Source organism: Leptodactylus fuscus, chromosome 4, assembly GCF_031893055.1.
Source record: "Leptodactylus fuscus isolate aLepFus1 chromosome 4, aLepFus1.hap2, whole genome shotgun sequence".
NCBI classification, from domain to species: domain Eukaryota; kingdom Metazoa; phylum Chordata; class Amphibia; order Anura; family Leptodactylidae; genus Leptodactylus; species Leptodactylus fuscus.
In genome coordinates this window covers 216,691,821-216,704,122 of record NC_134268.1, presented here as the reverse complement: position 1 = coordinate 216,704,122, position 12,302 = coordinate 216,691,821, and the positions used below count along the sequence as shown (strand labels likewise).

General features: G+C 40.8%; 1 protein-coding gene across 1 annotated transcript in view; it reads left to right on the top strand.

Moving 5' to 3' along the window:
* Positions 1-12,302, top strand: part of THSD7A (thrombospondin type 1 domain containing 7A) — a 172,536-nt gene that overhangs the window by 97,604 nt on the left and 62,630 nt on the right. Inside the window, exons 8-10 of the mRNA XM_075271807.1 lie at positions 5,652-5,843; positions 8,750-8,981; positions 10,227-10,342. Coding sequence (XP_075127908.1) covers positions 5,652-5,843; positions 8,750-8,981; positions 10,227-10,342 — 540 coding nt within the window. The remainder of the gene's footprint in view (positions 1-5,651; positions 5,844-8,749; positions 8,982-10,226; positions 10,343-12,302) is intronic.

The following is a 12,302-nucleotide window of genomic DNA, read 5'->3' as shown; positions in this document are numbered from 1 at the left end:
GGTGTAGTCTGAGCACCATATGGCACAGTTTTTTGCACCTATTTTTTTACTGTATCATTTAGCTCTATGTGGTATTGTTATTTAGGTACCATATGTTGTGATTATCAGGGCACTGTGTGATATATCATCTATGCACTGAATGTCGGTATTATTAGGTTGTTCTAATATTATTAGGGCATTCTATGGTGTTATTATAGCACTCTATAGTATTGATTGGAATCCGTAATGATCCTATAATTAGGACACAGCATAGTGCACATGGTGGGGCTAGTTCAGTCTATAGTTTTCATTTCTCTCTGAGCTGTAGGTTGAGATTAGTTGCCATACAAGTGAAGGAGAGTCTGCCCCATAACTGTCTCTCTCACTCTGAGACAGCCCCAGGATCGTGCAGGACATATATAGAGAAATACTGACATGTACTGGTGTGAATACAGAACTTGGACATATGCTTACTTAGGTGCCACTCTAGAAGCATTTGTACTGTTTGGAGGCTTACTTAGCGGACACTATTATTGTGGCACTATAGAGGCATTTTTACAGTCTTGGGGCTTACTAAGGGGTCACTATTACTATATTGGGGCACTCGAGAGACATCTCTATTGTGCTAGGACTTACTTAGGGGACACCATTACCTTGTAGAAACACTATAGAGACATTTTCCGTGTATTTGGAGCTTACTAATGGGACACTAGGACTGTGTAGGGCCACTATAGAGTCATTTCTACTGTTTTGGGGCGTACTAAGGGGGCACCATTTCTGTTATGGGGCTTATTTAGGGGGCACTGTTACTACATGGGTACACTCTTAAAGCTTACTTAGGGGGCACTATTTTGTAGGGTACTACGGAGGTATTTTTGCTGTGTTGGAGCTTATTTAGGGGGCACTGTTACTATATTGGGGCACTCTAGAGGAATCTCTACTGTGTTGGGACTTACTTAGGGGACACTATTACTGTGTAGATACACTATTGGGACATTCTTACTGTTTCGGGCTTACTAAGGGGGCTGAGGTGTATTATTACTATCATCTTCAGCACAGTATAGGAGTCTGTCACATAGCAGCTGTTGCATATGGCGCCATGTATGTATTGTTTACAATCCTCAGAGTAAATTATCGCTCCGGAATGACATTAATTAGTCTGGTATCTGACAAGCTGGCAGTAACGCGGCCTCTCACCAGATATATCTCCGCTATTACCTGCCTTGTCATCCGTACGCCGCCGTCCCTCGCCCATTCACAACAATCCTGATAGGTGCGTAGACGGGTAGTCACAGGCTCGGCTGATTAGCTTAATTGGTCAGAATACAAGTCTGGCGAAGACGATCACAGGCGACGCGTTTCGTGTTCTCCATTGTCAGGATGCAAGAATTAATTATACATGGTAATGAGGACGGGCGCTGATCCTCAGACCTCAGGCTGGCACACTGACACGGCCATCAGCCGATTATACTACAAACATGCTCAATATTATAATTGGGCTTTATGTGTGTAAATACACTGAGACGGGTGAAGTGTCACCGACTGGCGGCATTATCTTACCTGGATACAAGAATTATGTGGATGGCATCTTAACCGTGAGCTCTGGGATAGTATACGTCACATATAGTCACATCTCATCTGCTCCTAAGGAAGCTGGGTGGCCAAGAGTTGCCATTCAGCTTTTCCAGATTCCTGAATGGCAACTTTGTGCATCAATATAAGGAGGGATTATTTGTTACTGCACAATTAGACAGCTTTGCTGGCTGATACAAGTCACGGATTCCATTATGTACAACTAGTTGGTACCCGCGACTTCGTCTGCGGTGATTGTAGCAGTGGGTATATACAGGCACGGGTAAGGTTTTCGTACTGTGTATAAGGGATGGGATATGAAATGTAACTTTGTATCTTGTTTTTGCTGTAATTCAGAGAATACGTGAGACTTTGGTGATGAATGTAATTTGTATTTCAGCCGCTATACGGTGTTGGTATAAACTGTACATAGTGACTTTGGGACAGAGCTGTTTCAGGTTAATATACTTCGATATACGACATTGTATGATTTGTGATTTTCCGCCAGTACATGTAAGTTTTGGGCACAGGATACTCTCGAGCAGCCACATAAAGTCTGTCCCTGTGCATGACAGTTTAGTAACTCTATGCGCCTCTTATTAACAGCAATTAACCCCATCATGTCCCTCACATTAACCCTTTTGTAAGAGTTACTGATATGTGAGAGACTTGGAGGTAATAATTAAGTATCTTCATTACTGAGGTGTTTTATTATTACCTCCATATGTCTCACATATTAGTAACCCTTATATGGGGCACACAGGGGTTAATATGAGGGACATGATGGGGTTTATTCCTATCAATGTGAGGCACACAGGGGTTAATATGAGGGACATGATGGGGTTTATTCCTATTAATGTGAGGCACACAGGGGTTAATATGAGGGACATGATGGGGTTTATTCCTATTAATGTGAGGCACATGGAGTTACTAAGACTAAACTAATAACCCCAAATGCCTGACATTAATGAGAACAGTTATCCTATTTACCTGTGTGTTTTTCAGTTTCAGTTTGCTAGCAGCTTCCTCTTCTCCTCGGGGAATCTTTGCAGGGTGCAGACAGCAGGAGCTATCACTATAGCAGGCAGAGACCTGAGCGATTAAGCTCCACCCCCTGGGTTTCCTGCACCCCTCTCAAAGGAGAGTGGCCTTATGCCTCAGCTCTAGCACAGCACTGAAGAGACTCGGACTTCATTTAACTCTTGCAGGTCCTGTGCTGCTGGTGTGCCAGTGAAATATGGCAGGAGTGCCACTCTTGGCATGTGTGCCAGGGGTTGCTGACCTCTGCTGTAGAGGGTAATATGAATTTTGTGGCTTGCTATGGTCCAAAGTGTGTGAGATTGCAGAGATGGTGGTGTGAGTTTGGGTTTTGTGGGGGTCCTGGGAAAAACGTATGTGCGCTATTGTGACGAAAAGTAGCCTATTGCGCAATTGAGTGTAGGGACTATGTTTGTGGAAAATTTCAGCCAAATCAGTGGAGCGGGTTTTGCGTGATTGAGTAACAAACATCCAAACACACAAACCCACAAACATCCAAACTCACAAACTTTCACCTTTATAATATTAATAGGATTACATTGTATCTCCAGATATTCCAGAGAAACTAAGAACAGTCAGAAGATTGTTGGATGTGACCAGTCTGACTCATTGAATTCTATGAGAGAGTAGTGAGCATGCTCAGTGAAGTGTAGGGAGAGGGGGGGGGGGGGGGAATCTGACCTGGCAGGGAACAATCTGTCAACTATTGCAATTTTTTACTTCAAATTGCAATGGGCGAGAGCTTGTCCTACATGGATCATCTGGGAAGCGTTACTTTGCCATGAGACATGCTGGAGGGGATATTTTATCAATCATTACAGTTTACAATATAACGTATACACTATGTGATATATAAACCTGCAAGCTGTATTATAGGGGGCTGTCTAGTGGCTGCAGGTATGGTGGACATTGATATTCTGCAATAATATCTTCTGTAATATCTGTTTATGTATCTATGTTATTACTGATACAGAGGTAAATAGACAGAATGATGGATGGATAGATAGATAGATAGATAGATAGATAGATAGATAGATAGATAGATAGATAGGAGATAGATAGATAGATAGATAGGAGATAGATAGATAGGAGATAGATTAGGAGATAGATAGATAGATAGATAGATAGATAGATAGATAGATAGATAGATAGATAGATAGATAGGAGATAGATAGATAGGAGATAGATTAGGAGATAGATAGATAGATAGATAGATAGATAGATAGATAGATAGATAGGAGATAGATAGGAGATAGATAGATAGATAGATAGATAGATAGATAGATAGATAGATAGATATGAGATAGATAGAAGATAGATAGATTTTTTTCTTTTTTTTTTTTTTCTTTTTGGTAGAGTTGGAAGGGACCTCAAGGGCCATCGGGTCCAACCCCCTGCGAGTGCAGGTTTTCCTAAATCATCCCAGCCATATGTTTATCCAGATTCCGCTTGAAGATTTCCATTGATGGAGCGCCCACCCCCTCCCGTGGCAGCCTATTCCACTCTCTCACTACCCCCTTCCTAATGTCTAATCTGTATCTCTTTCCCTTTAGTTTCATCCCATTGCTTCTTGTACTTCCTTGTGCTAATGAGAATAGGGGAGATCCCTCTGCACTGTGACTACCTTTCAGATATTTGTAGACTGCTATTAAATCTCCCCTCAGCCTTCTCTTCTGCAAACTAAACAATCCCAGTTCTTTTAGCCGCTCCTCATAGGACATGGTTTGCAGACCTTCCACCATTTTGGTTGCTCTTCTCTGGACTTGCTCCAATATATCGATGTCTTTCTTGAATTGAGGCGCCCAGAACTGTACACAGTATTCCAGGTGTGGTCTGACCAGGGAAGAGTACAGCGGAATAATGACCTCTCTTCATCTAGATTCAATGCTTGTCTTAATACATCCCAGAATTGTATTCGCCTTTTTTGCAGCAGCACCGCACTGTTGGCTCATGTTGAATTTGTGATCTACTATTATGCCCAAGTCCTTTTCCCCTATGCTATCACTTAGTTCTATTCCTCCCATACTATATATGTTTTTTACATTTCTGTTACCCAGATGTAGAACTTTGCATTTGTCCCTGTTAAATACCATTTTGTTGGCCTCAGCCCATTGTTCCAGTGTGTCTAAGTCCTTTTGAATACTCTCTCTCTCCTCTCTAGTGTTGGCTATTCCTCCTATCTTCGTATCATCTGCAAACTTTATGAGTTCCCCAATAATTCCATCGTCCAGATCATTTATAAAGATATTAAAAAGATAGATAGATAGATAGATAGATAGATAGATAGATAGATAGATAGATAGATAGGAGATAGATAGATAGATAGATAGATAGATAGGAGATAGATAGATAGATAGATGATAGATAGATAGATAGATAGATAGATAGATAGATAGATAGGAGATAGATAGATAGATAGATAGATAGGAGATAGATAGATAGATAGATAGATAGATAGATAGATAGATGATAGATAGATAGATAGATAGATAGATAGGAGATAGATAGATAGATAGATAGATAGATAGATAGATAGATAGGAGATAGATAGATAGATAGATAGATGATAGATAATAGATAGATAGATAGATAGATAGATAGATAGATAGGGAAATAGATAGATAGATAGATAGATAGATAGATAGATAGATAGATAGGAGATAGATAGGAGGGCGCAGATCTGAGTTGAATACATATGCGACTAAAGCAAGGAGCTGTCACAGGTCAGCTCCTTGCTTTGTCGCTGCATTCCGGCTAGTGGCTGTGTAGACGCGATGTGATGATGTCACATCACACCTACAACTGTGTTAGCGAGACTGCAGAGAGAGCGGCGGGGGGGGGGGGGCGAGGAAAAGGTGAGTTTCAGTGGTTTTTGTGTGTAGACATTGAGGTGGGACATTAATCTGGGGGCAGATGAAGGGTGTATATGAAACTGGGGGAGAGATAAAGGGGGAACATATAATTTACGGGTGACTGTAGGAGGATTATACTGTGTGGGGGCACATGAAAAATGAATGAGAATGGGCGGAGTCATTACTAACTGTACCTATTTCTTATGACAGGGGAAGAGGTGGACAGACAGCTCTGTAGAGACGCCATCTACCCCATTCCTATTGCCTGTGACGTTCCTTGTCCCAACGATTGTGTGGTGAGCTCTTGGTCTGAATGGTCGGCCTGTTCTCACACCTGCTCCGGAAAAACCACAGAAGGACAACAGACCAGATCCCGCACCATTCTCGCCTACCCCGGAGATGGTAAGATAGACGAAGCCGCTTCTGTATTCAATGGTGAATTTACTATCTAAAATAAATTTTAAAATTGAATTAAAAAATAAATTAAAAATTTAAGAATTCAATCATTTTAAAGCAGAATTTCTTGAAGGGATTTTATTCAATTTTTTTTTTTTTTTGCCTTTTCTAACAAAAAATCTTCAAATTCTTACATAGAAAGCGATATTCTAGTATTTTATTGAGAACGATAAGAAATATCACAGCGAAGGTCTGTGGCCGGCGACACATTTTTGTACGGTGGAAAATTAAATTGATTTATAAGGAATTTTCAGAGCCCGGGGAGTTTTCAGCCAAGGAAAAAAAAAACTTCTTATGAGATGACTTTTGTCCCTGAAGCTCCAGTCAATCTCCCGCAGAATCTATCTTCCCTGACATCCCTGGATCCAAAAAGAAATTATTTATTCCGCTGACATTTTGCCAAGAGGATTTTGCTCCGACATTAGGAAGAGTCCACATGTAAAGATCTCACCGTGGATTTAAAAAAAAAAAAAAAATACTTTGTATATAAAATACAAAAACATAAAAATATTTCACTTACGATAAGACAAAATATAAAGATAATTAAAATTGAAATTCTATAAATTAATATTTATGATCTGAAAATTTGAAAATATATTTTTTTTTTTGTGCATTCCCAAATTCAGATGTGAATTTCTAGACCTTTACCCTTGGCTGGACATGTTCAGATAGGAGTGTCCTAGAAGATGATCAGCTTTTCTAGACGATGCTATTTTGCATTATAGGACAAAGAGATAGAGATGTGTCTATGTGTGGCCACCCAGTGGCTGTGTTAAGCACTGCAGGATGAAAGTTAAGGATGGATGTCTGTAAATATATTGTAATTGAAATAGTCTTTTGATCCAGTAGATCATGTGGACAGTATAGAAGGGGCCAAACCTGCTCCCCACCATTAGTCACAATGGGGAGCCACTAAAAAAGAGATACTTCATTAGGTGGATGCAGAATGTCCCAGTGTTACAGGAGTGGTCAGATTGTATTACTAAAATTCCCCTGTAGAGGGCAATAGAGGGCAAACGTATGGACAATAGGATCAACTAAGTATCTAAGTAGTGTTATGTATTTGTAGAATATCAATCTGGTATTAGGATTATTCATACAAATGAATTAGAATCTTTGTTTCAAAAGTGCACATAAAACCAGTTTTAATAGAGAAAGAGGAAGGAAGGGAGGGAGGGAGGGAGGGAGGGAGGAAGGAAGGAAGGAACGAAGGAAGGAAGGAACGAAGGAAGGAAGAAGATAGATAGATCGATCGATCGATCGATCGATCGATAGATAGATAGATAGATAGATAGATAGATAGATATAGATAGATAGATAGATAGATAGATAGATAGATAGATAGATAGATAGATAGATAGATAGATAGATAGGAGATACAGTCTTGGTCAAAAGTATTGGCACACCTGCAATTCTGTCAGATAATACTCGTGTTCTTCCAGAAAATTATTACAATCACAAATTCTTTGGTATTATCTTCATTTAATTTGTCTTCAATGGAAAACCACAAAAAGAATTGTCAAAAAGCCAAATTGGATATAATTCCACACCAAACGTAAAAAAGGGGGTGGACAAAAGTATTGGCACTGTTTGAGAAATCATGTGATGCTTCTCTAATTTGTGTAATTAACAGCATTTGTGTAAAATGATCAATGATGGGACTTTTTTTTCATTCTCTTTTGTGTTTTTTCATTGCAAGCAAAATAAATGAAGATATTACCAAAGAGTTTGTGCTTGTAATCATTATCTGGGGGACACCGAGGATTATCTGACAGAACTGCAGGGGGGGCCAATACTTTTGGCCAACACTGTAGAACCTGTCCAAAGTTAATTCAATAAAAGGGAAAATATGGCAGTACTCACAGAATTCATGGAAAAATGTGAATCTTCTTTATTGGGTCACCAGATTTGACATTTCAGACCTTTCTATGGGACTTTGTTTTAAAGCAAAGGTCCACGGAGAATACTAAAATGTCGCATTTGGTGACTGAATAAAGAAAAATCATGTTTTTCTATGAATTTTGGAAGTGCTGCAATTTTTTTGTCCTCTTATTACATAGATAGATAGACAAGAAAAAAAATGAGACAGCACCAACCAAAGGGAGGTCTTCCTAAAGTTCACAAGGCAAAAATCCAACCTGCATGTATACTCATGATAGATGAGAGATATGAGATAGATAGATAGATAGATAGATAGATAGATAGATAGATAGATAGGAAATAGATAGATAGATAGATAGATAGATAGATAGATAGATAGGAAATAGATAGATAGATAGATAGATAGATAGATAGATAGATAGATAGGAGATAGATAGATAGATAGATAGATAGATAGATAGATGATAGATAGGAAATAGATAGATAGATAGATAGATAGATAGATAGATAGATAGATAGATAGGAAATAGATAGATAGATAGATAGATAGATAGATAGACATTCCATTATACGTATCCAATACAGAATACAGCTCAGTAGGCCGCGATGCCCCTGATTGATGTCGGGTTTCCTCTGTGGATTTCTCTGTCACCTTCTCCTCTACGATCTCTTGTCTCGCTCGGCCCCGCGATGGATCTCGGAGGAGATTGATGATAACATTAATGGCAGATGATGGCTGCTGAGCAAAGAGCGAAGACAACACAAATTCCCTGTCAATAATCTCATTACCTCGGCGTCTTCACTCTGTTAGTTTAGGGAAAGCTGAACCCAGAATATCAAAATATTGTTTTTGTAATTTTTTGCTTTTCCTTTAGATTACCCATCATGCAGTGCTCAGCCGGTTATCTGTCATCTGCCGCAGTCTTACATCCCAGCCATTGATCGGTATTGCTTCTCCTCTCTTGTTGCAGGAGGTGTTCAGTGCCCTGAGAGTAACGCTCTGCAGGAGATCCGCAGCTGCAATGAGCATCCTTGTACTGTGTATCACTGGCACACGGGCCCCTGGGGCCAGTGCACCGAAGACCTCTCTGTGTCCGTCTTTAACTCTTCCAGTTGGAATGGCGAGGCCGCCTGTGCGGTTGGGATGCAAACAAGAAAAGTCATCTGCGTGAGAGTCAATGTTGGACAAGTGGGACCTAAAAAGTAAGGATCTGTGCCCAGGCTCAGGGGCGGGGGTGTTACTTCTATATAACAAGTCAGATTTGGGAGAGTCGAGGTATCTGTAAGGTTGTAATGTTTTCCAAATAAGTTGTTACCAAAATTCCTCAAAAATCGCCCAAGAACTCAATCGTGTCAACCCTACTACTCTTCCCTTATCTGGCTGCAGCAGGAGCCTCCCCTCCCCTGCCCTATCTAGAGTTGGACAAAAAGACTGTCAGTTTCCATCCTCTTGGCTAAGCCGCTGGACATACATAGCAGAGATGGGCCAACTGGCTCGTAACAAGTTTGTTATTAATTTTTCAAACATCTCAGGTTGGGCCAAACCCAAGATTTTGGGGGTTCCCTGTTATACTCTGGAGTATAATAAGTGGAGGTTCAGGTGAGGTGCCATAAAATAATACACACTCCTACTCACCATACCTCACTTCTTCTGGATGTCCTTGTGGGGTCTGGTGACCTTACCTTGCGTCTTTGGACATCTTCTGGTCTCACCTGTGACTTCTCGGGCCTGGGGAGATCACTGAGACCTATGATACTCTTGCATCAAAGCATTATGACATTGGCTCACCTCACATGCCTGCTGAGGTCCTACCAAGGGTCTCAGTGGCCCCTTAGGACCGGTGACATCACAAAAGAGGCCGGAAGAAGACTGAATATGCTGGAAAAGGCACACCAGATGTCTCAGGAGAGGTGAGGGAATGGATCAGTGTTTATTATTTTACCGCACCCCTTGGGCCTCTACTTATTACACTCTGGGGCTGGAAAATAGCCCTGAACATAATAAAAGTATTTATGGGTTGGACCTGGAATCTGAAATGAAACCTCACAAAGTTTGTCCATCTCTAGTGCCCGCACCCTGTGCCCACGTATGGCCAAAAAAACAGGGTCTACAAAGTACGTGAAGTCAAAACTCGGGTTGATAAGAGGCCTACTGGGACTCATCCATGGGCCAACATGGGGCCAATGGGGCCCATTCGTTCTAGAGAAAAAACAATGGAAAGATGAAGATGAGTATGACTTCAGTCTCAGACTACACCGGCTTTGTTTGTAGTCTGTTACCATGGAAGCACATAGGTCTCCGTTGGAACTGTAAACACTGGCAGTAGATTTGGAACCAACTTGTTGCATTTTATATTTTAGATACATTGGACAGAACTTGAGCAGATTGTGTTTTCCTTCCGTAACGTCATGCCGTCTTCCCACTGACTGACACTTTTTTGTTCCTAGATGTCCTGAAACTCTTCGACCTGAGACGATGAGGACGTGTTTGTTGCCCTGCCGGAAAGACTGTATTGTCACCCCGTATAGCGACTGGACTCCATGTCCTACCACCTGCCAAGAAGGTAACACAGAGAAGACTAGAGCCTGTTCACTTGGGCATTGTATGGCTTCTACTTGGTGTATAGCGGTGTAAGCACAGCATGGCTCTATCACTTACTGTAGGCCACTGTATGGAGCTGATATTTGGTCGATGTGTGTTGGTATTATGTGAGCACTATAAGACAGTATTAGTTGTATTATGTATTGTGTGTCAGGGCTACTAGAACACAGGTTTGGCAGTGTGTAGCGGTATAAAAACCACATAGGTTTATTGTATAACACTGTATAGAACTATTATCCAAGCTCTGCATGGTGGTATTTATTGACTTATGCATTGTATGGCAGTACTACATGTGTACAGGTTGGCAGTGTATAGCGGTGTAAGCTGTTATTTGGTCACAGTTTCTTGGTATTATCTGAGCAGTATGAGGCGGTATTTATCTGCTTATATGTTGTGTCTCACTGCTACATAGATATAGGTTGACAGTGTATAGCGGTGTAAGCACAACGTAACGTCACTCGGCCACTGAGTTATTTGGTCACTGTATGGCGGTATTCACATATCGTATGGTACAGCTGTCGAGTAATATAGGACACTATTTATGACAATCAGGATCCAGTAATGGATTGTTAGTGGTCAGCATGTAATACTATATTTCGCCTGTGGTGGCGCTGCAGGAAGATTAAACAGGTTTCTTCACATGTTACAGCAGTGTCAGACCCACTAGATAAGATGATTCTGGGGCCCACCCTCCAACAACCCCAAGAAAATAGGCCGCAGTACCTTATACATTTAGGTGTCTTATTCTAGACCCCTATAGTGTTATAGCCCGGACCTGGCGGAGGGTCCTCTGGTATTCTGGTGGCAGCCGATAGCCGGGGTCCCAATCATGGGGAAGCCTCTGATAACTTATTTTCAGGGGCCCCTTGTAACATAAAGTGATTCTCTGAGGACGAGCGCCCATACGGTTTCATCTTCAGACGTCTTGTGTCCTACATTACTCACGTACAAAGCTGTGGGCGATATTAAAAGCGTGCGGCGCGTCCTTTCATCTTGAATTCCAGAAAAGAGCCGAGATGTGTTGCGATGTTTGTTATATTGCGGGGTTTAATTAATTTCTCTGCCCCGTACAAATCCCATAGAGGAAATATTAGTCATGTGTTTGTACAGGATATCAAAACGACTTATAGTCAGCGACAAAAGATACAACGTAACAAGAGCGAGTCCGAGAGACCACAATGTATCAGATATCAAAGTATCCGGATAATGCAGAACATTCATGTATGACCATATAGCAAAACTCCACTCGGAGACAACAAGACTCGGGGAGCAGGATCGGGGCCCCCATTACTGACGGATTGGAGAGGACTTACAGCAATGTTATAACCGGATTATTGTACAAACTGCAGATAACGTAGGTGGATGTCGCTGCAGTGCAGGTATATGATGGGGCTGTCACTTAGAGCCTATTTTTAGGATAAGCCGCCTGTCATGTTCTGCAGAGTGACGGAGACGGATTGATGTTCTGTACAGATCTGTAATGGGAAAGAAGGGATGTCATGTAGTGCAAAAATGAAATTATCTATTATCTATCTTTCTATTTCTTTCACTTGTATTATATAGATCTACCTATCTCCTATCTATCTATCTCCTATCTATCTATCTATCTATCTATCTATCTATCTATCTATCTCATATCTATCTATCTATCTATCTATCTATCTCATATCTATCTATCTATCTATCTATCTATCTATCTCCTATCTATCTATCTATCTATCTATCTATCTATCTATCTATCTATCTCCTATCTATCTATCTATCTATCTATCTATCTATCTATCTCATATCTATCTATCTATCTATCTATCTATCTCATATCTATCTATCTATCTATCTATCTATCTATCTATCTATCTCCTATCTATCTATCTATCTATCTATCTATCTATCTCATATCTATCTATCTATCTATCTATCTA